This window comes from Carica papaya, chromosome 4 (genome assembly GCF_054855325.1).
Source record: "Carica papaya isolate Zhongbai chromosome 4, ASM5485532v1, whole genome shotgun sequence".
NCBI lineage: Eukaryota > Viridiplantae > Streptophyta > Magnoliopsida > Brassicales > Caricaceae > Carica > Carica papaya.
This window is the reverse complement of record NC_142312.1, coordinates 1,302,838-1,330,821: the sequence shown is the minus strand read 5'-3', so window position 1 is coordinate 1,330,821 and position 27,984 is coordinate 1,302,838. Positions and strand designations below refer to the sequence as shown.

General features: G+C 36.6%; 4 protein-coding genes across 4 annotated transcripts; 1 reads left to right on the top strand and 3 right to left on the bottom strand.

Moving 5' to 3' along the window:
- Window positions 1-41: 41 nt before the first annotated feature.
- On the bottom strand, window positions 42-6,239 carry LOC110817267 (glycine-rich domain-containing protein 1-like). The gene is made up of 9 exons (XM_022045728.2): window positions 6,067-6,239; window positions 5,358-5,534; window positions 4,828-4,945; window positions 4,430-4,684; window positions 3,494-3,949; window positions 2,445-2,983; window positions 2,139-2,337; window positions 1,496-1,651; window positions 42-1,408 (listed from the first exon to the last, which is right to left on the bottom strand). The coding sequence occupies exons 2-9, from the start codon at window positions 5,519-5,521 to the stop codon at window positions 353-355; spliced, it is 2,943 nt and encodes a 980-aa protein (XP_021901420.2). The 5' UTR covers window positions 5,522-5,534; window positions 6,067-6,239; the 3' UTR covers window positions 42-352.
- A 5,544-nt stretch (window positions 6,240-11,783) lies between these two features.
- MTHSC70-1 (mitochondrial heat shock protein 70-1) lies at window positions 11,784-16,097 on the bottom strand. The gene is made up of 6 exons (XM_022045739.2): window positions 15,762-16,097; window positions 14,485-14,561; window positions 14,329-14,407; window positions 13,653-14,219; window positions 12,957-13,577; window positions 11,784-12,702 (listed from the first exon to the last, which is right to left on the bottom strand). Exons 1-6 carry the CDS (start codon window positions 15,834-15,836, stop codon window positions 12,076-12,078), a joined length of 2,046 nt encoding a protein of 681 aa, XP_021901431.1. The 5' UTR covers window positions 15,837-16,097; the 3' UTR covers window positions 11,784-12,075.
- Window positions 16,098-16,472: 375 nt separating this feature from the next.
- LOC110817295 (endoribonuclease E-like protein) lies at window positions 16,473-20,036 on the bottom strand. The gene is made up of 6 exons (XM_088217181.1): window positions 19,708-20,036; window positions 19,053-19,330; window positions 18,514-18,679; window positions 17,748-17,992; window positions 17,117-17,304; window positions 16,473-16,976 (listed from the first exon to the last, which is right to left on the bottom strand). The coding sequence occupies exons 1-6, from the start codon at window positions 19,907-19,909 to the stop codon at window positions 16,760-16,762; spliced, it is 1,296 nt and encodes a 431-aa protein (XP_088073307.1). The 5' UTR covers window positions 19,910-20,036; the 3' UTR covers window positions 16,473-16,759.
- Window positions 20,037-22,123: 2,087 nt separating this feature from the next.
- On the top strand, window positions 22,124-24,843 carry LOC110817286 (ABC transporter G family member STR2-like). The gene is made up of 3 exons (XM_022045750.2): window positions 22,124-22,746; window positions 22,828-23,549; window positions 23,631-24,843. Exons 1-3 carry the CDS (start codon window positions 22,228-22,230, stop codon window positions 24,613-24,615), a joined length of 2,226 nt encoding a protein of 741 aa, XP_021901442.1. The 5' UTR covers window positions 22,124-22,227; the 3' UTR covers window positions 24,616-24,843.
- Window positions 24,844-27,984: the final 3,141 nt, after the last annotated feature.

Sequence of the window (27,984 nt, the reverse complement as noted above, 5' to 3'; positions counted from 1 at the left end):
ATTTGTGATTAAGAGCACGTAATGTGATTAAGGAGGTCAAGTGAAAAATCTGAAATTCACACACTCATTTTTTATTTTAAGTATATTGATTGTGTTCATGTAAGTCAGAACACAATACCCTTACATAATATTATGAGAACAATTTATATATTTTTTTCTTTCTCCCGAAAACATATACCAGCAGTCCTTATTCATGAACAGACGTGACTGTGGATTTATAGAAACAGGAAACCGAAGTCTACTGCTCTGACACACACTAACAACAACACGTAGTTTCATATCTTATACATCTGATGAAACTTTTTATTGAGATGGGAAATTGCTCTGAAGATAATTAGACTGATAAACGCCATCAGGCTGCAATTACCTCATTCACGTACACAGGTGTTTCCTTGGAATATCCATCAATGCAAGGGTTATGATCATCCCCAATGTTTTCGTTTCCGAATTTGTTGCCGCAGCCACTTCCGCAGCCACTCCCACAACCACCACTCTCCACAGAATTTTCAGCGTTGGTCAGCTTGATGGAATCACCAAACCCGCTGGTCTTTACCATGTTCCCACTTTCTCCCCAACCATCAGCATCACAACCACTATCGCCATTGCCGTTTGCCATGCTTGCGCATTCTCCACTGCAAACACCACTACACCCCCCCGAGACGCCAGTCTTCATAATGACTCCACATTGTCCGCCACATCCACTGCCACACCCACTGCCACAACCGCTGCTGTTTGCCATGCTTGCACATTCTCCACTGCAAACACCACTGCACCCCCCAGAGACGCCAGTCTTCATAAGGACTCCACATTCTCCACCACATCCACTGCCACACCCACCGCTGTTTGCCATGCTTCCACATCCTCCACCGCAACCACCACCACACCCGCCAGAGACTCCACTCTTCATCGTGACTCCACATTGTCCACCGCATCCACTGCCACACCCACCGCTGTGTACCATGCTTCCACATCCTCCACTGCAACCAGCACCACACCCACCAGAGACTCCAGTCTTCATCATGACTCCACATTGTCCACCGCATCCACTGCCACACCCACCGCTGTGTGCAATGCTTCCACATCCTCCACTGCAACCACCACCACACCCACCAGAGACTCCATTCTTCATCATGACTCCACATTGTCCACTACATCCTCCGCCGGATCCAGCAGAGTTAGCATTGCTTGTCACTGCATTCTCAGTCAACTTCATTTCAGGTTTTGCAGGGGCAGCAGTCAGGTCAGTCAGCTTGCCTTCATCTTCAAACCCATTAAGCTTTTCAGTTTCACCAACTACCTCCACCTTTTTTGTAGTGGCCGTGAAACCATTATAGCCTTCCCTCTTCAAGATATGATAGAGTATAAAAGAACAAAGAATACCAGGAAACACCAACCAATCTTCCTTAACCTGTACAGTTTATTTAATTGTTAAAGAACAAGACAAGTAAAGCCATGAGAACATTTTCATTGGTATTGAGAAATATTTATTTCATACCTGCACATCTCCAGATTTCAGGTCAAGCAACGCCACAGCTTTTCCATATGGATGTTCTGAAGAAAATTCAGCTGCAGTCATAAAGTCTTGTTCACATCTTTGTTTTTCACAGTGTTTTGGTTCATAGTCCAGCTTTCTGCCTGGGAAAATTCTTACCTGTACCAGTAGAATTAGTTTGGACAAAACCTAAGGCCTCTTATTGAAGTGTGGAACAAGAAAACATCAATTGAAATATCCCCCATGATCATCGTGGGGATACCAAAATAGCAGTGGAATAACTTACATAGATGTATAAAGTAAAATAAAGCATAAATTCAGGACAAACAATAAAATACACGCCGTTATAACAAAAAAAAGCAACACATAATGAAAAACTAAACAATACGCATCACCCGTGCATGAAATGCAAGGAAAAATATCAGGCAGATGAGAATGCAAATATTATGTCAATTCAAGGAATCGAGAAGAAAACAACACAAGAACACAGAAAGAATCTACAGCAAAATAATTAACCTGTGATTCATTGTAGAAAGATACTTATTTTAGATGTTTGGATCATATTGATTACATACTTTCGATGGAAACATATTAGTGAAAAAAAGCTAAAAGGGATGTCTGCTAAATGACAAAAGTAAATGCATACCATCCTGGTGCCTACAAGCTCAAACAGATGACCATTCGCGAGGCATTCTTTGTTATGCTTGAGGAGCCATTCAGAGTTCATGAAGGACCACTGAGTCCCAACAGATTCTGCAAGATTATGTGTTTCACCAGACTCCGTGATGCCAATGACTTGCTTCCTAGGGGTGCAGTCATCCTTTGTCTTTTCTTTTGTTGTGTCCCTGAAATACAAACAGGGTAATGTGAACCCCTTGAACAGTTTGAATCCAGATCCCTAAACAGATTGTGTCAAATCCTTTGAAGGAGAAAATGTGGAACATAATCATACCTCATTTGGAGGCCGATCACCTCAGTTTGAGTTTCATCAATGACACGTGTCCAGCTCTTAGCATGATTGGACTTTCTGGGAAGAGAGAAAAGACAAGAACCTTTCGAAAAAGGCCGTGAGCGAACCATGCGAAGCACAAATTGCGCCTGAGCTGGAGGGGTACATGAGATAGCAACTCGTAGGCTGATGGGTTTTGAATTAAGAGTGCCCGATCTGGGAGTCAACTCCAACCATTTTTCCACAGAGAGTTTTGAAGCTGGATAAAGAAACTCTTGCAAAGAGAATGAAGCAGTACCAAGTGTTTTCAATGCTCTTGTTATTGGGAAATTGGCAGTTGAACAGGATATAAGTTCAAAGAGAAGTTCGCCTGTAGGTTCGCATTGGAATGAAGCAACCTGCTTCTTCCCAGACTCAGATAAAATAGTGAGCTTCCGCTTAACATTAAAAAGCCTATCAGGCTGGGCTTTGCTAAACAGCACGAAGAGGCTTCCTTTCTGTCCATCTGTTAAGTTTTTAACTCCAACAATCTCCAGGACAACCTGCAAAAGATGCAAGGAACAATTAAGAAAACCCTTAAGGTTAAGTCAAACAAAGTTTCTGCAGTTACAGTATGATATGTTTCCTCAATATATGAGAAAACAATAGCTAATTCCAAAAGCTGTGGCATTTCATGCAAAATCATGAAAAAAAGGAAATGTAACTATTAGAATCTTTCTAAAGACCATATAGCATCAAGAGTTACTTTCCAAATCATGCTAAAACAAATGCTGCCGCCAAAGCTTGCTGATGAAGTGTTGCTATGTTGTTAAATAAGAAATTACTTCAGAGAGTAGCAATGATAATTCATGCCTAGGTTATAGATCTCCTGATCAACGGGTAATGCAGGGTTCTTATTTAGATTTGAGATCCAAGCTAAAATCGGGGCCCTCATATATTCCCCAGATTAGATGATATAGAAAAATGAAATAAAAAAAGATAGACTATGCAGTTTATGGATCATAAAAGACAATTATTTGAGGAAATGAAAAAGAAAGGTGAGAAGAAAATACCTCCACAACTTTTGTGTCAGGAAGCTGGATTAATTTCTTATAACCATTTGCTGTAACTGACTCTTTGCTCAAACTTTTGAATGAGAAAGGAATAGTTGTTAGAGGAGATGGGACACTGCCGCGATACATTGCCCCTGCCTTCCAATATCTATTACCAAATGTCTTTTCCCACTGTGCAGTAGTTCCAGAAAACCCAACATCGAGCTTCTTACCTTTAGTTCTGTCAGAATCCATATCATCATGTTCCAACACCTTGCCTATTATTTTGGTCAAATCCTTACAGTAAGAAGCAGGATGCAGCTGATGTGTGTGCCAGATAAGGTCGACGTCATAAGTTGGAACACAAAAACGTTTTATGGACCTTTCTCTGTTTCGCTTGATTAGGTACAGAAAACCCTTGTATCTGGCCACAGCTTCTTCAAGAAAGATGTCATCGTTCATATGAAATCTAGAAACCTGTAATGAATGAGGTCAAGGACATGATTAGAAAGGGTAGAATTAGAAGAATGGGTGACAGTTTATCTTGGGATTGTGTTTCAAAGTTCTAAAGATCATTTCCCCCGGGATTAACTTTTTTAAACCTGGCAAATAAAATAATGTTAGTGATAATCATTACAGAACAACAAATGCTATCCCTCTTAAAGGTTAACAAAACTGGATGTGCTCCTGCGCTGAACTTCAGAAATCTGCCATAAAACTGTCTAATATCAATCTAAGTTAGATACAAATTGGTATATACAAAAATCAATCTAAGTCAATATAGCTACAATTTCAACATGAGTAGTGAGCCTAGAATTTTCAAACTTGATGTTTAAACCCAAAAGTAAGACGCTGCAAGCTAGAATCATAAGGTGGCCATCTATGCATAGTTGTTAAGTAAATCTAGAAAGATGTGACGATGATTTACTAAGAATCTACACTCCACCTCTCCATTACCTGATAACAAAAAGGACTCTGCCTTTCGACAGCTGAAACCAGATCATATTTGGAGCATTTTTCTACACTGGAAAGTTTTTCAGAGATATCCTCTGAGAGTGCTCTTGTCAAGTCTAAATTATAGGGCTCTTCAGGATATAATCTATTCCAAAGCTCTTCAGTCTGTCTCTCACAACTGCCTTTGACAGAAGATACAACATTAGAATTGTCAAGCGCTCCCCCATAAAGCTCCTCGCAGTCAGATTTATACCGAAGCTGAATAACAGGACAAGAAATACTGCTTAGCAACTCAAAACTAATAGTAAATAAAATAAGTCACATATATATGTTCTTGTCTATGTCTGTGCATGGATTTGCATATTAAAATGTATAGTACGTTTATGGACTTAGACCCTTACTGGATTGAGCCTGTGACAATGCCAAATCCACTCACAGTCAAGGGGAACAACCAATGGCCCTTCAAAAATCTGTGACTTGGAATGTTTGGCGAGTAAGGGAAGCCAACAAGCATTGTACCTGACATTAGCATTTCCAAAGTTTAGAACCTTCAAAGAGAAGAATAAAGAAATATCATTCATAGGATCATATGTCTTCCCCAAAATCACATACTGAAACTTTAAGGTAGACTTCCCAAGAAGTCATGGACCTAATGATGTTTATGAGAGTCTCAAAAGCCATAGTTTGGAGAAACGATTTACCAAAGATATTTGGCGAGATAAGGAAAGTGCTAAGTAGGAGTAAATTTCATCTTATTGGATCCAATTTTAGTTTCAGTTTCAAATTTAAAGTAGCATACTATATTAAGAAAACAACTGGATACACAAATGATCTTCGAAGGAATAACCTTGTCAATTGTCTATGGAAGAGAAAACTTAAAGCCAAATCAAATTCAACACAGTTCGACTAAAGTTTATTATGAAGCACTTACCTATAGATTGCCCTTTTTAGCGCAGGGCCTTCATAGAGCCAACGATTCTTATCAACGGCTGAGAGAAACTTAAGTTGCTGTTTTGCTGCAGGCACAAGATCCACACTTATCTCAATTTTCTGCGCTTCAACCCACTCAAACTCTTGTTCCATCTCCATCACCATCTTTCTCGATTCACTTTATTAGAAAAAAGCAATCACGAACATTCAGCTTGATATTACAAGTCAACGAATGATTAAACAATAAATTAATACGAAAAGGGATCACGATACTCGTTTGCTGCTATGCATTATTAAGGAATGCTCATAGAAACTGCAGTCAATCCACATAATCAATTAAACGAAAAGAACGAATCACTAAACCGGGGAAGAAAGGTACTTAACTTAAAACAATGAATTATATCCTTCAAAAGAAGAAGAAACTGAGAAACTTTCAGAAGCCGTTGGTTGCGAGGAAAAGAAAAGAGCAGAAACAAATGAATCTCTTACAAACGCGAAAGCCAAAATCCTATGAGCCGTAATCAATCAGAAACAAAAACGATGAAGAATTTAACAACAAGAACTTCAATTTTGTCAGCAACCAAATAGAGCAACATCGCCTATTATCTATCATGAGATCATCGATAGATATGAATCTATCGACTATAGTCAACAACCAGTTACTTCCAATTAGCAGAGTAATCGTAAGCCGAGAAATGACGTATATTTACCAGGACAAAGTAGCTTTTCAAGGTTCCAATAATCGCCGGAGGTCGTTGAAAGAGTCACCGGAAGATTTCACCGGTGAAGTATGCTCTAGTTGATCAACACAAAGATATTTTATGTGGAGGTGTAAATATCCCTTGAGTTCTTTGCTTGAGCTCCTGGTCCGGTATTTATGGGGAACTGGATACGAGCAATTACAGTTTCGAAGGGCGAGTCCAGCCAGTTGTGATGCATAAAGTTTGTGTGACGAAAATACCCTTACAAGACAAACAAGAAAAAAAGCGGGACAGTTTTTAGAATGACTAAACTACCCTTGTAAATAAAAATTACTGATTATTTCCCTTAATCCGTGTTTATAAAGTAATTTAATCTCTTTTTTATTTTTCTTTTTTACTAGGTAGTTTCAGAACATTGTTGTTTCAGTTAGAAAAGTCAACTCTGAAGCCAATTAAGTAACTTAATTTGAACATTAAGATTAGTCAAATTAATCAAGGAAGAAGGATGAGCCATTAGCCACCCTAACATGTTATCCTGGTATAGATTAAGATTTTAAATTCTCAAATTTTGTTGGTTTAAAATTGATTTTCGAAACATACATATACATACATACACATATATATATGTCATAAGAAACTTCCCAGAAGAAATAGGTGTAAAATGTCAAAATAATTGTCAATGTCTCATACCCAGCTTCAATATTTAAGTTTATCAACATATATATATATATATGTAACGGCCCCGGAAATATTAAAAAGAAATGAGTATTTAAATATATCGAATGCGGAAGCGAGATCAAAATTTCAGTTAACATCCCTTACACGAAAAACCAAAAACGTACTTAAAATATAAAAGGTTAAACTAACTAAGAAAGAAAACTCGAAAATAAACTATGCGTATGACTACAGAGTCTCTAGGCATCCCCTTCGTCGTCCTCCTGCGGAACGGGCTCGGAAACCATGTCTTCTTGATCTGAAATGGTTAATTAAGGAGTGAGCTACACTAGCCCAGTAAGAACATCACGATATCTCACCGTCACGGAGATAAAGGTGGGTAGAAAAACACAAAAAGACCAATGGAGCATAATTTACAACAAACTCGTTTATTAACATGAAAACCTTTACCATCCACTTACCTTGGTGGAATTTATGAAAACAATATGAGAAAAACAATAACATTATCATAATCATTGAATAATCTAAGCTGTAAAACATAACACTTATCACGCCTCTTATAATTCAATCATTGTACAACATATCTTTTTCTCATTTACCAGCCTACTAGTATCCGTGGGGGTCCATAGGGGTTCCGCTACCCGTTAACCTTTAACATTCATAATCAGTTTCCAGGGCCGTCCCCATACTCCGTCCGGTATGGGCGCCAAAACCATAAACCTCAATACCCCGTCCGGTATGAGGGTGAAACGGGCCGTCCCCATACCCCGTCCGGTATGGGCGCCAAAACCATAAGATCTCCATACCCCGTTCGGCATGTGAGACCACAATCCCGGTAGGGTTCCCTACGGACCCGGTCCGTCCACCATCTCCCAAGATATCTAGTCAGGCTTACCCCCATAATACAATTATCAGTCTACACAATCTTTCATTTTCCTTTTCCTCAATCAGCATCATCAATTCACATTTAAACAAGCAAATCGTAATTCATACCAAACAGACAACATACAGTATCAGTTTTTCAGTCATTCAACCCACGATTAATAAAAACGTAGTATATGCACACAAATCTGTAAAATGAACACATCAAACCTCATTTTGCATTTAAAGCTGTAAACATGCCAAATAACAGTAAATCACCAGTCACACTAGACTCGGGCTCCATTAGCCACCTTAAGCAATTTCACACATTCGTTAATTCAAGAAATACCGTTTTATCATTTTGAACTTTAATACCGTGATAGGAAATAGGGTGATGGGTCCTTACTTGTTTTCGAGATCCGAATACGATTCACAGTGCGCCTGCAGGCCGTCCCTAATTTTCCCTGAATTTTTCCCGGGAAACTGAAACACACTAAGAGTACCTGCACGTGTTCCAAAAAAAATCCAAATTAGGCCCAGGGCCTCTTTCGGCCCAAATCGCAACTCCGGCACGGCGGCGAGTCGCCTCGGGTTGGCTGTTTTCGACCGTTTTCGGCCGAATTCGGCCACGCTCGCATTGGTCCTTGTCAGAAAACAACCCTAGGGCCCTCGGGGGGCCAAAAAATCACGGAAAAACGGAGCTTACCGGCGGCGACGCTCTCGGGTGCAGCGGCTCTCCGGCGAGGTTCGTGTTTTGGTGATTCGGCTCCGGTCAACCTGTAGAGAAAAGAATGGTGATCACGGTGATATAAAAATTGCATCGAACGGAGGCCGGGAAGGGCCTCGTCGGAGGCAAAAACCGAGAGGGGGCGCGGCGGCGCCGCTGGGCTTCGGTCGCGTATTCCGGCCGTTTGGCCGGGATTTCGGCCTCGATTTGGCCATAGGAGGAATCAGCGGGGAAAAATGAGTTGGGGTATGAAATTTACCTCGATCGGCGGTCGGAAATTTCCCCGGTGCGGCGGCGAGTGGCAGCGGGTGGCGGCGGTCGGCCTCTGGTTCGTCTTTTCCGGCGAGCGGCTGGCGGCTAGGGTTTGTGGTCTGGTGTGGGGGTTCTATTTATAACCCCTTGCCTTTTGATCACAGCCGTTCATTTCATTTTAATCTAGGCCGTTCGTTTTTGATTGAATCTGGGCCGTCCGTGCGTTTGAATCTGGGCCGTCCGATCGCGCGATTGATCTGGGCCGTCGGATCGCACCCACGCGGATCGCCAACGTGGCTCCTTTCGGAGTGACGCGATCTTACCACGTGGCAGGCCCTGGTTGGCCGGGACTGCTGACGTGGCTGCTGACGTGGCCCTTTTTTTTTTTTTTTTTTTTTTTTTTTTTTTTTCCGGGTGCTACAATATATATATATATTTAATGGTAAGTCTGCGTTGATCTATAATTTTGACCCATTAATATTTGATATTTCTAGAGATAAATTGTGTAAATTTTAAAATAAATTCTTAATTATTCACGTGAATAATTTATTTTTTACTTAAGTTTTAAACATAAATTAATTTAAATATGTAGAAATTAATCCAAAAATACTCTACTACTAGACACCTATGTATTTTATTTATTTATTTATAATGTCCCTACAAGAAAATTATTTATAACAATTAATTAAGCATAGAGTATATCAAAATATATCTTGATTTAGGAATTCAAGTTACTTTTCGTGGTAAGAAAATAATCATATAAATCATGTTATATCATATACAATATATATATATATATATATACACACACCACCCTACTTTAAATATATCATTACACCCGTGCTATAGCATTTGATTAAAAAAATATATCTTGTAATATATCATCATATTATAATATAGTATATAATGTACATATTCATGGTGCGCTCAGTGAATAAACAGACTCTTATTATTATTATTTTGAGATAATATTATAAAATAAAATAAATTAAAAAAACTTGATAATCAAAATCAGAATGAAAAGTTAATAAGGATAGAGGTGGAAACTTATCCGTGTCAGGAATCACGCAATTCGTGTTTTGGTTTTTGTAAAGTACAATTTATAACCAATCAAGTTGTGTAGTACACTGTCGTTTTGTGAGTAAAACTCGGACCTTTTATGTCGTTTTGGTGCGTGACCGCCAGGAATCGCTTTGAAGTTAGTTTCTTGCACGAATATTATGATGATGTCTAAAGTTAACAGTGTCAGTTAAGCATCAAGGGCACATGGGTCGTCACATTTAATTTTTATTTTTATTAAATTAAATATTATAAATTAATAATTTTATTTTTTATTATATATTCAAAAAATATTAAATTTATAATATTTAAATAAAATATAAATTATTAGAACACGATATTATTAATGATGTAATATTTTAATTAGATTAGTATACACTATAATTATAATTCGATATTTGAACTTGGTAAAAATAATTATATTTAAATTTATTATAATTTTTTAATCTACACTTAATCGTAAGTATTTTTCATATATTTATATAAAAATATAATTTCCATATAAGGATGGCAAGAGGGTGATATTTACCAAACATAAATTTGATCCATTTTTATAAAAAATAAATTTAAATTTACCTTAAACTTAAGACAAGTTATCTTTTTTAAAAAACCATATTAGATTTACAGATTATCCAATTTAATTATTTTATTATATTAATATATTAATAAAAAATTAAAATATTATATTTATTAATAAATATATTTTAATATTTATATTAATATAAATATATTTCTAAATAATAAAAAATTAAAAAATAAAATATAACTAATAAGATCAAATTGCACTTAATAAAAAAAAAATTATACTAGATGTGACTTAGATGAGTTATATTAAATGAATTTAGATACAAAATATTATTTATATTCTCATGTGTTTTTATTAAAATATTATTTTATACGTGTTTGTATTAAACTATTTTGTTATTATTAATATACATATATTAAATATACTAAATTCTTTTATTAAACATTATCTTATTAAATTTAGTAATATAAATCAAATATTTAAATTGGATATCTTTTAGTAATTATAAGTAATTATGATAAATAATAAAATTAAATTAAAGTTAAGTTTTACAGAAATTAGATTAAAATTATTTAAGATATAATTATCATAATTTACAATGATGAATTAGATTTTTGGGGAGAGGGAAAATAAAATCAAAGGTTGCAAACAAGAAAAGCACTACAATCAATGACTAGCGAAAATTAAAAAGAAAAAGAAAATCGAAGATCATAATCAATAACTTATTCTTACAAAAAATAAATCTTACTTTATACTAAAAATAATAACGATTCTTATCTAGTAAAAAAAAGAGTTTACAAAAGCGTACAAAATTAAGCAAACTTCTATCAATAATAATTTAATTACTTTACATATAATAAGCATTTGATGATATCGCACTAAACGACGAATAAATATTACTAATAATACAATATCGTAACGATTAAAATTTTATATTTTTATTTAAATATTATAAATAAAAATTTTATTAAAAATATAAAATTTATTATTTTATAAATATATTTTAAATTAAAAATTAGTAATTTATAGTATTTAATTATATTAAATAAAAGATTTAACTTATTTTTAAGTCGGATTAAATATTAACAATTCTAATATATTATTGAGTAAAAAAATATTTTATAATAATAATAATTTTTTTATTTAAATTAATATATATTTTTTTATGTTATAAAAAAGTATATATTTGATAACTTTAGTTTATTTTTTTAAGAATAAGCTAAATAATGTTTAAACATATCACTGAAAAAATCGAAAACAATGTAAGAAATTATCGTGTTTGAAAGAATATAAAAAAATATAAGTTTATATTAGAGATTTAGAATAAGAATAGCATATATTAATTTTTATGTTCAATAAAAAGAACATAAACTAAATCCAACAAGTAAATATAAAAAATTCTTGAATCATCATGCCCAGGATCTATTGCTAATTATTGATAATTATGAAAGAGAATGCTCACTTTCCAAAGAAATGAAGCTAAAATGGCTCAAGAGAGAAATTGTCATGATTTACAGTGATGAATTAGTTTAGGGTTACAGGAAAACACAAATCAGGACTTCCAAACGAGGAAAACACCATGATCAGATACAACCTAATAAACACCATCAAAGACAATGATCGGTATATCCTACAACAGATCTTATTTCACAGTAACAGTAGCTTATCCAGGGCGAAGTTCGACAAAAAAAGCTCACAAAAAGCACAGAAAAATTGAACAAAATTTTATCGTACTGGCATTTTATGATCTTCAGTGCCAGAAAAAATGAAGACTGCTGATCCAGTATTTTTCTTATGAGTTCTCTCACCTCGGGTCTACAACCAATTAAGATACAAAACCGCCAAAACTATGAGGAAACACTACCAATCAAAATAATGAAATGTTGTATCGGTTAATCATTTGGAATTCTATCGATCTCTACTTCCTAGCCTCCTCATATTCTGCCTCTGGTGTCTGCTCACCACCCTGAGATCCTGCAGAGGATGAACCAGAATCACTAGAGCCTTTAGACATGTGCTCACCAATCTTCGAAACAGCCTTGTTTGCAGCGTCAAGTTTGGCCTTGATGTCATTGATATTCTCGCCAGTAAGTGCTTTCCTCAGGTCTGCCACGGCAGACTCTATCTCTGTAGCAACCTCAGCTGGAACCTTGTCTCTGTACTCGTTCAAGCTCTTCTCGATGCTGTATATGGTTGTGTCAGCACTGTTTTTCAAGTCAATCAAAGCCTTCTTCTCCTGGTCTCTCTGAGCATGCAGTTCAGCCTCCTTGACCATCCTCTCGATTTCATCATCTGAAAGACCTCCAGATGAGCGGATTGTGATCTGCTGTTCCTTTCCTGTCGCCTTATCCTTAGCAGAAACAGTGACGATTCCATTGGCATCAATGTCAAAAGTCACTTCAATCTGTGGCATGCCTCGAGGTGCAGGTGGGATGCCAACTAGTTCAAATTCACCCAAAAGCTTGTTATCAGATGCCATTTCACGCTCACCCTGGAGTACTTTAATCCCCACCTGAGTCTGGTTGTCAGCCGCTGTTGAGAAAGCCTGGAACCAACACCATACTAGCTTAATACAACTACAATGTATAACCAAATAGAAAATTAAGTATGGATGAGATATACTACAGCTGCAATGGCAATGACCTAACACAGAGTCATTGAACAATGAATTGGAAAAAGAAATTAAGAATGCTAGAATTTTAGAAAAAGATAGTTAGCGCCATGATAATGAGATATAATGCTGAAGGCATATTAAGAAAACTGTCTAATGAATTTTTGCGCATTCCCTGCTTGCATTACCTGAGATTTCTTGGTAGGGATGGTTGTATTTCTGTTGATAAGCCTAGTGAAAATTCCACCAAGAGTTTCAATACCAAGTGATAAAGGGGTCACATCCAACAAGAGTAACTCCTTAACATCACCCCGAAGGATGCCACCTTGAATAGCAGCTCCCATAGCAACTGCTTCATCAGGATTGACACCTTTACTTGGGCTTTTACCAAAAATTTCAGCCACTATTTCTTGAACCTTGGGAACACGAGTCATCCCACCAACAAGCAAAACTTCATCCAATTCCTTGACTGTTATCCCTGCATCCTTCAAACAGTTCTTGCATGGGTTTCTTGTCCTCTCAATTAAGTGGTTCACCAATCCTTCGAACTTTGATCTGGTTAGAGTTATATTTAAATGTTTTGCTCCAGAAGCATCAGCAGTTATGAATGGCAAGTTGATTTCGGTCTGAGATGTGGATGAGAGCTCTATCTTAGCCTTTTCAGCTGCTTCTCTAAGTCTCTGTAGGGCAAGCCTGTCCTTTGTAAGATCAATATTCTCAGTCCTCTTAAACTCGCTAACCAGGAACTCTAACAGTGCATTGTCAAAATCTTCCCCTCCCAAAAAGGTGTCTCCATTAGTAGCTTTGACCTGATAAATACAATGTTAGTTGACTGCCTCATAAGTCATGAAAAGCACTTCAGTTGGACAGCAAAAGTGGCATACCTCAAATACACCATTTGAAATTTCTAAAATAGAAACATCAAAGGTTCCTCCTCCAAGATCAAAGACAGCAATGAGCCCTTCCTTATTGTTTAACCCATATGACAGTGCAGCAGCAGTGGGTTCATTGATGATCCTCTGAACATCTAGACCGGCGATCCTCCCAGCATCCTTCGTTGCTTGTCGCTGAGCATCATTGAAATACGCTGGAACAGTGATAACAGCTTTGTTGATTGTTTTCCCAAGATATGACTCAGCAGTTTCTTTCATTTTGGTGAGAACAAAAGCCCCTATTTGGCTTGGTGAATATGTCTGCCCATTTGCTTCTACCCATGCGTCCCCGCTAGGAGCTCTCACAATCTTATAAGGCACCATTTTCATTTCTTTTTGTGTCTGTGGGTCATCAAAACGTCTTCCAATCATACGTTTGGTCCCAAAAAGTGTGTTTGTGGGGTTGGTTACTGCCTGGCGCTTGGCAGGGGTTCCCACAAGCAGCTCTCCTTTCTGGTTGATAGCCACAACTGATGGCGTGGTTCGGGTCCCCTCAGCATTCTCAATTACTTTAGGACTCTATTAAACACAAAAAATTGCACTAAGAGAAATCTAGAAGAAAGCTTGTCACATAATTACTGATACAGAAAGGAAATGAGTCAAACGACAAACAGGAAATAGGACTTACCTTTCCCTCCATAACTGCCACACAAGAATTAGTGGTACCCAAGTCAATACCAATTACATCGTTTCCAACAGGCCTTGAACTGTAAAATTAAAAAATGTAAACAAATAGCATAGATTTAAGATGGATAGAGCTAAAAATAAAGTACGTAAAGGCAACCTGAAGGGCCTTGCTAAAGAAGACAATTTGCTAGCAAATGGAGAGGTTGCCAGTGAGGTCTTTGCATTTGAAGTCAGCTGCAGCAGAAAAAGGCCCAATAATTAAAAGAAAATTATCATTATGACAATAAAAAGAATTCCTCAGACCCGTATCATTTATAAGGAATCTCTGGTTCAACTTTAATGAAAAAAATCTATCTTCAGCAGTCATAAATGCTGTCACTATAATGAGTTCAAGAATCAGGGAAAAGCAATATTACATTATGAAATTTCAGATATGAAGAACACAGCCAATTGAACCAAAATCACAGCACAGAGCACAAGTTCTTCAAAAAAAATTGTGGCAGATTTTTTTTTTTTTGTAAATAACAGCTCAAAATAGGTGAGCTTTGCCACCCACTTCATCCGACAGTTTGAAACATAAAATTGCAAGAAGAAAACTAGTCCAAATTACCTAAATAACACAGAGTCCTCACAAGTTATTACTAGTTTATGAAACTTGTTGGACAGTTAGCATCTTTGTAGACTCTTTAATGACTCATACGAAGGAACACCCATGGTTATGTCCCTTCAATGTGAACCTATTGCCTTTTTGGGTTCCAACCTCATGAACATCTGCATCTTCAAGATCTCAAAGCTATCCTTGTGTTTCTCCATTATTGATAACTCCAAACGCCCCCCCGTTCCTTCCCCCCAGTCACCATCACAATATAAACATCAAAACTAACGAACTCATAGATCTGGCTTGTCTCCGGGTCAAGTTTAAATGTATCATTGGTTTTGATAAGAGGGTCTACGGCAGATTGTGCGCCCAAGGGTTTAGGTAAGAGGATACCCTTCCAGCTAAACTAGACGGAAGGAATCATGGTAGGATATCATTTCCTAGATTCACTTGTTTGTACATGTATTTATCAACGAAAACATGCATTATACTGTGTGATTGTGGAATAACCAAGTAGAAACCAACCGTTTTCAGAAAAAACTGAAAACAATTTTTTTTGTTCATTTCGAAATTTTCATACCCATTTCCACTTTCATTTCCTAACTATTGTTTTAGGTGCTAACTCCCTTATATATTTGTATTCTTATTCGCCAACATAAACAAATTTAGGAAAAAAAGTAGAAACTATGTTTATAATATACAGTATCAGGCAGGACAAACACACAGCATGAGCTAAAAACTAGAAATGTTTCCTCAAGTATCCACAGGGAACAACAGAAACTGAGAGAGAGAGAGAGAGAGAGAGAGAGAGAGAGAGAGAGAGAGAGAGAGAGCACCGATCTGTAACCGGACAAAGAAGCAGAGTGTAGCTCTCGGCGGCGCAAGGAGCGAAGAAGCACGGAGGCTGCCATGTCGACGGGAGGGTTTAAGGTTGGTCTTAGGGTTTAAGTTGAGACAGAAATGAGACAGAGAAATGAGATCAATCTATCGGCCAATGTTGTTTAGGGATTTACCGTTTATAAGAGAACTTGTCTGGTTTCACGATGACATTTTTACCCCTACAAGATTTTCACAAGGACAGGGATGTCGCTGTGGGTTTCGTTACCGAAGTCAAGGGTATAACGGGAAAACAAATAATTTCTTCTGGTCAGGCTTCGTGAGCAACAAGTTATGACGAATTGACAAATGAAATTCTGACCGAACATGTGTACAGGCGGACCCGAATTACATGTCCCTAATTCCGGCCCTAATTTCCGCCAAGGGTGTAAACTGAAAATAAATTTAGTATTATTTGAATTATTATTTTATTTTTAGGTCAATTATTGTTTTAAATATTCAGTTAAATCTTATTAAAATTCTTTTTATTTAATTTATATAAAATAATTAATTTTTTTTATTATTTTATAATTTTTTATACAACAAATTAAAAATCTAATTTAACATTTTTGTTTTTATTTTCAAAAAAATGCAGTTTATATGATCTACCCGTACGGTAGAATCCACCTAAAGGAGTTAAATATGCAAACAAAATTTTTAGTTCTACCACCTTAAGCCTTCAAATAATCTTCTAACATTTCGAGTTACTTTAAACGAACCATGTTGCCTCCGAAACACTATGTCTTTAAGTAATCTTCTAACATTTCAAAGACGGCTACACCATATCACGTAACTAATATATAAAATTACTGAATTACTATGTAATTTTAGAAAGTTATCACCGAAGAATCGTGCCTCCCAAAGATCACAAGCTTCCCCTCATCAAGTCTCTTGCTGGGAACTGAAACCCACTAGAACAGGTAGTAATCACAGGAGGGTGACGACAACTGGTAAGACCTCATAGCTCATCTGATTTGGCATCTCCTTCTGCTTGATGAGTAAGAAATGTGCTTTTCTCCAAGTATTCCTCTTCAATAGTCTCCTTGAGGATAAATAGTCTTTGGATGACTATAGGTTGACTCATCCGCTTGGCTTCTCTAATGTCAGTGTCTTCCTTGTTGAGATGGTATGCATCAAGCATGATCTTAATCCATTTATGCAGCTCTTTCGGTGTACTGCTCAAACAACATAAAAATTCCACCATGAAAAAGGGACAAAGACATCATTATTCTTCAAATTGCAAACAAAACACTAACTTATCAGCTTTATTGAACTTTACTATTTTGATTCATCAAGGCAAGGAGCTATTCCCTACGTGTGTAATGCATTGGGATCCTTTGGTTCATGTTCATCACCAGGGGAGAAAGCTGTTGCCAATGCAGAGAATCGCTCTTCAGGATCAGTGATGTTCAGCAAATACTTCAGTAACTTCATTTCTTTCGGTGCAATGCTCCTGAGACTGGTCTTTGTGGCTTTATATATACGGTACATTATGTCTTTGACCTGCAGTCAGATGCTGAAAACTGTGATAAAACTAAAACTAAGAACTCAAGCTGAAAAAATCACGGCCTCCAGCCAGAAAGATGCTGTTCACATAAACCAAACCAAGTATTAAGAAGCACTTTAAATGATCACTGGTGTTCTATTTCTATAACCATAGTTCGAAAGCACCAATGATCATAAAATGCATCCAGCATCATTAATATAATCCAATAATCTAAAAACATCTAGCTTTCTATTTTGTTAACTATCTGTTCTTCAAATACACAACCATCGCAAGTCCTAATCTCCACTCTTTTTTGTTCGAAAGTCTGTCTCCTGCTCGTATCCATACTTCGAGAACAAAAAAGATTGAAACTATCATAAATCCATTAACATCAAACTAATAAATTAAACAAAGGACTTTTTTTTTTACTGAGCAAGCAAGAAATAGGAGTCAATTAGACCTCGTTCTTCATGGTTTTGGATTCTTTTGCTGCAGCCCAAGCACTATTTATCAATAAGATCAAGGAAGAGTCCAGTTCCTTTGCCTTGGCAAGGCTTTTAATCTTTTCACAGGCAACCTCTATTGATGGAGAGTTTAGGATATCATCAAATTTGGCCTGGGCAGCATCCAAGGTGTCCACACTCTCCAGTGTCTTATCATAGGCACTTACCGCAGACAAGCATCTAGCGACCAGCCGGGCCACCGCTGATAAATGATGGAAATCATAAGTAAGCTTAAAAGTGTCAGGTAATAAGATGGTGAATCATAAACAAAGAAAAATTTTAAAAAGCAAATAATTTTTTCTCTCAGTAAATCTTCAAGATGCACCTGCAAGACTTATTTCAGAAAGAGTATCCAAGTCCTAATAACTTCGCTAGATCCATTCTGAAAATTAAAAAAAAAATATTGAGGAATGACTAGAAATCCAGGTTCTCATACTACAATTCATTTTACCATGTCAAGAAAGCTTGTCCCCCTCTTTTACTCAATAACAGAAATTCAAGGGACAAAATGGACATGAGGTTTTTTGAAGGTCAGAAGATATGAGAGGGGAGTAAGGCCATACGATATTTTTTTTCCATATAAATGTGATGATAAGCTACATTTCTTATTAGCACAAGTAAGACAAGACAACAAGAAGTATTTTCTTTTTTTAAATTAAGCATTTTCCTTGATCCAGCATACCACTTTGCATATAAACAAACAGTAAACACTTGAACAATTACCATCTTGGTCTTCCAAATTATCACAGGTTTCTGAAACTAGGTTTAAATAGCGGAAAAATTCTCCACTGAAATCTTTGCGCCTCCTTGCAACGACTGCATTTATGTCAGTAGGGCTATCTTGTATCTCCTTGAGAAGGTCATTGTGTTTTTCCATTTCCTCATCCATCTGCAATTCTTACTCCTGAGTACACAGAACCAGGAAAAAGCTCTAAACCAAAAGAGTATCTATATACCAATTATAAACTTCACATTCAGGCCTCTCCAAAAGAACAAAATGAAGATTTTTCATCAATTTAATCACGATAAAAACTCAAACACACAATACCTACCCTAAGAATCCCTAAGAATTTCATATGCTGGCACAAAGAATTTGGTTTAGCTACAGCAAGTGGCCGACTTTCCCCTTTATTTGCCCACACCCAGACAACAGAAAAGATCCAAATTATTGTTTTGAAATGCTTGTGCTATCTCTTTCAGCAACCAAATTAACACAATACAATTACATAAATAGAGAAAAAATGTAAAGGATCATGTGATACCTTCTTCACTCTGCTTAGAAGTGAAATTAATTTCTGCTTCATTGCAGGATCATTCTCCTCATCCACCCGGGTCTGGCACCGCTTATAGAAGCTTTTCCTGTACTTGTTCCATTCTTCTCTGAACACCAGGTACTTTCTCCACTCTTTTACCCGAGGCTTCTCCTTCAAAAACACATCAATAATCTTGTCACAGAATTGAGTCATACTGCAACCTTCTGCGACTTCAAACTCCATGGAATCCTCCACTTCAACATTGGCCAAGCTAATTGCTTCAGGACCTCAACACCAGTTTTTTGTCAGAGAGACATACATACACACATATATACATATATATACATATGTAAGATCTTAGCATCAACCAAGAGAAAATCAATGATCAATCCAGGGGAAACGAAGATAACATGAAAGGTAATTAGTTTACAAGTGAAAATGTGGTGTTTACAGCAATTGGGCCCAAAATTTCACACCAAATTATCGAAAAGTAAACATGAACATAGGAAAAAAATTCAAACCCATTTTCTGGATATGCTAAACTAACCCTAAGCACAAGAATATAGCACGAAATAGACAGCAAGAAAAATATAGGAGAAACAGAAATCCCAAAAACATGGGCGAGAAGCATATGCATCAAATAAAGAAGTAACTGGGTGCTCACTGGAGAAGCAGAGAACGCCGCCATGGCTTCTGCTTATTCTGGGGGAAGACGAAAGCAGGTGAGGGGAGGTGGAAAGAATCCTGAGCGTTTTGGGGGATGATGAAGGTAATTTCTCAGTGAAAGAGAAGAAGGTGGTATTGCTGAAGAGACAGAGTTTAGACATGGAGGAAGTTGCCGTCTCTAAAGCCGATAAACTGCTCATTCTTAGCCTCTTATCCGCTACTCCGCTGCTCTGCTTGAACGAGACAGACGAAGAAAAGAAGAAAGATAGCGGCGAATGCTGAGGGAGGTTCAGCCTTGAATTAGTAGTTCCAACCGGCGCCGTTTTAATTGAGTTTTAAACAACCCCGTTAGGATCAAATAAAAGAACGTATGGAAATTATAAATATTTTTTCTTAAGTAAACATACCCTTATTTTTCTATCAAGTGAATTAATAATATATAATTTATTTAGTTTTTAATTTTTTTTATGTTAAAAATATATACATTAATTATAACATAAAATAAATAAATTTTAAATAATGATACATACGATAGTATAATTTGACTCGAACTATAATTTCGTTTGATTTTTTTTTTAATATCCCGTCATTTTAATTTATTTTTATTATAAATTATTTGCATGGAAATTGCTTTTATACTACAATATTTTGATTAAAATTTTAAATTTAAATGATATAAGGAGGAAGCTAAAAAGAAAAGGAACTAGAAAGAGAAATAATAGCTTATAATTATTGATGGTGCACTTTTTTTTTTCAATATCTCACATGGTTTTTTAGAGTATATAATTTCAAGTGTATTTTCTATAAGGTAATTATGGAGGTATGTAGGTCAATAAAATATTAATTACTTAGCTAGACATATAAATAATTTCATGTAAAACACACTTTAGTGCACTAATTTACCTCTAATGCAATATTTGCATATATAAATGTAATATGATTGAAGAAAAAAATATGATTGTGTGTAATCTTTTTGTCATATATGGATGTCTATCACGAGCATAGTCTTATAAATTTTTCTTTTTTTTAAGTATTAAGAATATTATTAAACCAATTTTTGTACCGTATCTAAATCTCTCACAAATTAAGTTATTATAAGCACATATTTTTTATACATAACATATAATATGTTAAAATTTCTAGTTCAAAACTACTACTTGTAAGAATTGAAATTAAATAAATTGAAGTAAAAATTAAATCCTACAAATACAACCAACTATCTTAACAATAATATGGTGCTCTAATGATTAAGACACTTGTGTTTTATAAGTTGACGATCGTCAGATTTTAATATTTGATTTAATGTATTTAAGGACTTAACTCACTATTTATTAGTAAAGTTACAGTGATTTAATTAAATTTAACTAATTAAATATGTAAATTTTTTGAAAAATAAATATAATGAGACAACTAAATTCACTAGTGATAATAGTTACAATGAGTTAAAACTCGATATAATTATTTTTTAAAAAATTCGTGCAATCACCACTTTCTAATAAAATTAAGAGATGTTTTGTTCAATTTTTATTTCGAGATTTTACGTTTCAAAAGTACTTTTGCAACTAAACGGATAAAATAGAAAATATCTTCATCAACAGTCAAAACTAAAATCAGTTTTTGATAGATCTACATAGATAATTTTTAGAAAACAGTTTTGATTTTTGTTAAAAAATTGACTTTTAAAATTTTAAAAATCAATTTCACCACTTTTATTTATATTTTTTATATGATAATACATTTTATAATTAATTTTATTAAATATTAAATAATTTTTTTATTAAAATTATTTTTAATAAATATTCATTTTATCGATATTTTCAGAATTCGCGTTACAAATTACAGAATCATCAACCAATCGTTTTCTTATTAGAACTTTGTGACTTACCTAGTAAGCTCCAAAATTTAAACCCTTTTTTTTTATGTTATGATATGCTAGCTTGCAATTTACATGAGGAAAGCTTTCCTTGAGATTGATATCTTTATCTCCCCATCACCCACAACTACCATATATGTATATATGTGTGTGTGTATATATATATGCGCATGTACAATGCTACACATCATAAAATCATTATATGTTTAGTTAAAATTTGGGAGATCTTTCCTATGAGTCCATGAGGTGACTTACTACAAATCAAAAAGCTGATATAACGTATTGCATGCACAAACAAAACTTCCAAAGAAATTTGTGAAGAGAAAACCAAAATCTCTTACTAACTTGCATATAAACAAAGCCAAATTTGAAGGATGAAGAATACTAGAAGAGTTGCTTAACTAGCTTCGACTGAGACGAACATAAAATGGATTGTTCAATAAAGACACATACCTTTGTCAAACACCCACATTGAAACTACCTCCTAATCAATCAATAAAGTCTCTTGCCACCTTTTAATCCTTTCACCAGTTCATCAACACCCAATTTTATGAGACCCAGAAACCAAACAAATAGAAAGTCTCTTATATGCCCAGCACTTGTTTTTGATTGATTACTACTATTGTAGTGTTTACATATTCATACATGGCTCATAAAATGAACGGTTATGATCATCATTATCGTCGTGATGGTGATCAGTCGGTGATTGACGTAGGGAATAATCATAATATCAAAACGGTGATTTTTACTGGTGGGCTAGAGTTTTCTAGCTTGACATACACTGTGACAAAAAAGAAGAAGGTTGAAGGGAAATGGTTGAGCGAAGAGGTGGACTTGTTGAATAAGATAACTGGGTATGCGCCGAAAGGGTGCATCACGGCGGTGATGGGGCCGAGCGGTGCGGGCAAGTCGACTTTGCTCGACGGTTTGTCTGGGCAGATTGCAAGTGGGAGTCTTAAGGGCAAGGTGTCCTTAGATGGGGTAGAGATGAGCCCTAGCTTGATTAAAAGAACTTCGGCTTATATAATGCAGGATGATAGGCTGTTCCCGATGCTTACTGTTTATGAGACGTTCATGTTTGCGGCTGATTTTCGGCTTGGCCCAATCTCCACGGCTGATAAGAAGCAGCGTGTGGAGAAGTTGATTGAACAACTCGGCTTATCTGTAAGTGATTATCTTAAAGTTCTTAATCTTTTGGAATATTCTAATACTAACAAAATCTTTTTATGGTGATCTGCGTGGAAGTCATCGAGGAACACGTACATAGGCGACGAAGGGACAAGAGGAGTCTCCGGCGGTGAGCGACGGCGTGTGTCAATCGGCGTAGACATAATTCACGGACCATCCTTGCTATTTCTTGACGAGCCAACGTCCGGTTTAGACTCCACCAGCGCTCACAACGTGATCGAGAAGGTTCACGACATAGCTCGCACGGGCAGCACTGTTATTCTCACAATCCACCAGCCATCCTCCAGAATCCAGCTGCTTCTCGACCATCTCATTATCCTCGCTCGAGGCCAGCTCATGTTTCAGGGATCGCCAAAAGACGTCACTCTTCACCTCACCCGAATGGGAAGAAAACTCCCCAAAGGAGAAAACTCAATCGAATATTTAATTGATGTGATACAAGAATATGATCAGTCCGAGTTGGGTGTTGAGGCCTTGGCGGAGTTCGCACGCACTGGGATGAAACCGCCGCCGTTGACGGAGGAAGAAGAGGATGCATCTGTAGTCTCAACGGTTGAGCTTTCTCCGATGCCACGACGGAATCAAGTCGTTGAAGGAGTTTCCGGAAAAGGTGGAAAAAGGCTTCATTTGCAGACAAGTAATCGTCTAGTTGATGAGTTTGATCATAGTGTAAGAAGTCCTTATAACACGTCAAGATCATGGAGTGCTAGCCATAGTGGGGTTGTCCAGACGCTCAGGTTTACTCCTCAACGAAATGATCTGAAAATGAACCCAATGAGGTAATTAAATTCTAAATTTAGTAACCGACGGTTGAAGTTTATTTGTATTGTATTTTTATTGGTGATGCGTATATTGTGCAGCTCGTCACCCGGGTACTACACGTACTCGAGCGAAATCCTCACAGGGACACCAACGCCGCATAGCAGTGACTACACAGTGAACGAAAACGACTACTTGACACCAGGGGCCGGTCGGGCGGCCATGGCCAATCACGGTGGTGGTGCAAAGTATGCAAATTCCTTCTTCACCGAGTCGTGGATTCTCATGCGCCGGAACTTCAAGAACATCCGTCGAACCCCCGAGCTCTTCCTGTCCCGACTTATGGTGCTCACAATCATGGGGTTCATGATGGCCACCATGTTCATGAACCCCAAACAGAACGCGCAAGGAATCACGAATCGTATTAGCTTCTTCATCTTCACCACCTGCGTCTTTTTCTTCTCCTCAAACGACGCCGTTCCAGCTTTCATCCAAGAACGTTTCATTTTCATCCGGGAAACTTCACATAACGCCTATAGGGCTTCTTCTTACACCATTGCAGGATTCATCACCTACCTCCCGTTCCTCCTCCTCCAAGCCGCCGTCTACACCGGCATAGTATGGAAAGCTCTTCGGCTTCGTGGCTCCATCTTGTATTTCCTTATCGTCCTCTATTCTTCCCTCCTGTCAACCAACTCGTTCGTGGTTTTCGTCAGCTCCATCGTGCCGAACTACATTCTGGGTTATGCGGCGGTCATCGCTTTCACCGCTCTGTTTTTTCTCTTCTGCGGGTATTTCGTCCACAGCCATGCGATTCCAGGTTACTGGAGATGGATGAACAAGATCTCCACCATGACTTACCCGTACGAAGGCCTACTCATGAACCAGTACAGAACTGATAAACCTTTTGGGAAGAACCCAAATGGGAGTGACGTGTCTGGGTTCGAAATCTTGGATTCGCTGGGCATCCATGGCGATGAAAAAGAGGAATGGAAGAAGGTGCTTATTATGGTCGGATGGGCTGTTTTCTACAGGGTTTTGTTTTATATAATTCTTCGTTTCTTTTCCAAGAACCAGCGGACATAGAAACAGTGAGACTCACACAAGAGGATGATGCTTTGCTCGAATCTTTTTCTCATTTGCGAACTTACAGCTTCAAATTTTTAGTTCAAAGCATGAACTATTTTTCTTTTTTTAATTATTTGGGTTACGTTTATCGCCCACAATACTTAACCGTATTGCTTGTAACGTAGAATTTGATAATCAAAATTTAGCTTTTGTAGCTCAACAACAAATTATTAAGTATTTTTAAATTGGTTCATATCGAAATTATAAGAAGATCCAAATCCTCCATGAAATTATGTCAAAAAATTTTGAGGTGATAAATAATTTCAAGAAAATTGAGATAAGAAATTCAAAAATATATTTAAATAACGTTTAACTAAAATATTTATTAATATAGTGTTGAAATAAGATGATATTTAAAATAATTATAAATTATATTGCGAGTTTTAAAAGTATTTGTAGAATAGTTATTAAAAGTATTGTGAATAAAAAAATTATTAAAGTATTCCAAAAAAGTTTTGTCGCTTAAAAAAATTAAAAATATGATAAAAAATTATTTTTTATATTTTAAATATAAACTCTTATATAAAATCAAAAATATCTTTTGAAAGTTATACATTATTATTTTTATATTTAAATATGTTAAAAACAAATTTTCAATTTAGTTTTTTTAAAATAATTTAAATTTTATTGGTTTGGTTGTAAAAATAATTTTATAACGCAAAAATCAAATCTAAAAATTGAAATAAATTTCATAAATAAATTTTATTTGTTCCAAATTCGTAGTAACTAGAGGTAAGAAAAAAAAAGGAAAATTCTGGCATGTATGTATATATGGGTATATAGAGAGGGTTGGAGTGAAATGGTGCCGTTTGGAGAAGAGGAGGGGGAAACAACATCGTTTGGAGAAGAGGAGGAGGAAATGACGTCGTTTTGGGAAGAAGGAGTGAACAGTTGGGATGAGGCGAGATGGATGGACAGGATGGGAAACAGGTGGGGTATAAATAAGAGACGGGAAGGAAAAAAAAAAGAGAAGGAAGAAAAGAAAAAAAAAGAAAGGAAAAAGGAAAAGAAAAATGAGAGGAAAGGAAAGAAAAGAGAGAAGAGAGATCGGGGGAAGAGAAGGTTCGAGAGAGAGAGAGAAGAGCCGGAGCAGAGAGGAGCGAGAAGAGAGAGAGAGAGAGAAGGACGAGCCACGGGAAGGAGGAAGAAGGAGATGGGAGATACGATAAAATTTAAGTTTCATGTGTTGGTTGATGTAGATTTGAAATTTTGACCGTAGGTGGAGGATTTTGTGTGAGTATGAGTGGAGGTGTGTGAAGGAGGCCGCAGAAGGAGAGAGAAGAAGGAATGTGGCGTGTGAGTGAGGTCCGTGAGGGAGAGGAGATGTTGAGTATGAGTGGGGGCGTATGGAGGAGGCTAGGCCACGGGAGGAGAGAAAAGGAGGGCGGTGTGTGAGTGAGGTCCGTGAGGAAGAGGAGATGTTGAGTATGAGCAGGGGCATATGGAGGAGGCTAGGCCGCGGGAGGAAAGAAAAGAAGGAGTGCGATGTGTGAGTGAGGTTCGTGAGAGGGAGGAGATCTTGTGTGAGCGTGAATGGAGGCTTATGAAGAGGGCCGCAGGAGGAGAAAAAGGAAGATGTGCGATGTGTGAGTGAGGTTCGTGAGAGGGAGAAGATTTTATGTGAGACGAATAGAGGTTTATGGAGGGGACCGCGGAATGAGAGAAATGAAGGAACGTGGTGTGTAAGCGAGGTCCGTGTGGGAGAGAGGATTCTGTGTGAGTATGAGGGGAAGTATGAGGAGGAGTCCGCGGGAGGAGAGAGAGGATGGAATGCAGCGTGTGAGTGAAGTCCGTGAGAAAGAGGTGATTTCAGAATTTGAGAGTGGAGTATCTAGAGTAGGCTGTGGAGGAGAGAGAAAAAGGGATTTGGTGAGTGAGGTGGATTTGTGTAAGAGATGAAGTAGTGTGTGGATGTAGAAAATTTGGGAGGAAGAATGAGAGGTCGTAGAGCGTGGGTATGAAGTGTCGGAATAGAGGTGTGTGGGTGTAGCTGTGTAGGGCGAGGGGATGAGTGGTGTAGCTGTGTGGTGTGAGGGTGTGTGTTGTATATAGGTTGGTATAGCTGCTGTAAATTTGGTAATTGGCAAGAGAACATTACTGGTGTGGGTGTGTTAAGTATTAGTATGTGTCTTATGGGGAGACGCGTGTAGTTTAGATATACAGGTTAAAGGTATAAGAGAGCTTTAAGATAAGGTAGTGGAGTAAGGACAAAATGATATTGTTTTTGAGTTGGTAGCATTGGGGGACATCGATGTTGGTTGTTGCTACCTAGAAGAAGTAAATTGATCGCCGATAGTGGTGATGGTCGGGAGACTCCGACGGAAAGGGGTCTGGTCGCCGATATTGATGACGGAAAAGAACGGTATCTGTGTGTGTGTGTGGCCTATTAGGGGTCGAGAGGTAGGCGGTTTATTGATGGTCGCCGATACTGGTGACGGGTGAGAATATTTGTACAGTTGGGGGATATCGAGAGGCGGTCACAATTAACATGCATGATATTTAAATTACCAAGGGCAGGTATTAGGTTAAGTAGGTGGAGTACATATAGAACCACTGAGTTCCCTATTGTTGTATATGATACTTGTAACTTAATTTTACTGTACTGAGTTGTATATACTCACTTTTTATTATTTACAGAAGAAGTAGGGATGGAGTCGGGATTGGAGTTGCTGATTTTCGAGTCTAGCAGATATAGGAACAGGACAATAATATTTTCGTTATTTGGCGTGATTGAGTGTGTAATAATTAGTAATAGTGTAGATAGTGTGTTTGTTAGAAGTCAGTGAGATTATACTTCACTGTGATATTACATATAGGGTTGCAGGTTTATTTTGACTTTAAATAATATATTGCAGTAAAGTTTCCATATATATGGTGGATTTAGAATGACATTTTCGTATTTGGTCGTACAATTATCTTAAACTACGCTATTAAGAAAAAAAAAATGGGGCGTTACAAAATTAAATCTTTAGCATATTATTTCCATGTTAATGTTAAGGGTAAGGCCAAGTATGTTTGCTTATTTAAATATATTACTACTTATAAGATTTGGTTAATTATATTTTTTAAATTACTTTTTCATTAATATTTTTTATTACATTAGTTATATTATTTGTTACAAGTATTAACTTTAATTATTACATCTAAAAACATTAACATTGAATCATTTCATATTTCATCCATCCATGTTTTTTTTTTTCATTAGTATTTATTATCTATAGTTTGATATTTTTATCATTTACATAAATTTATTAAAAATTATTATTAAATAAATTTTTATATTCAATCATTTGTGTTAACAATTAATGTAACTTTAAATATTTTAGT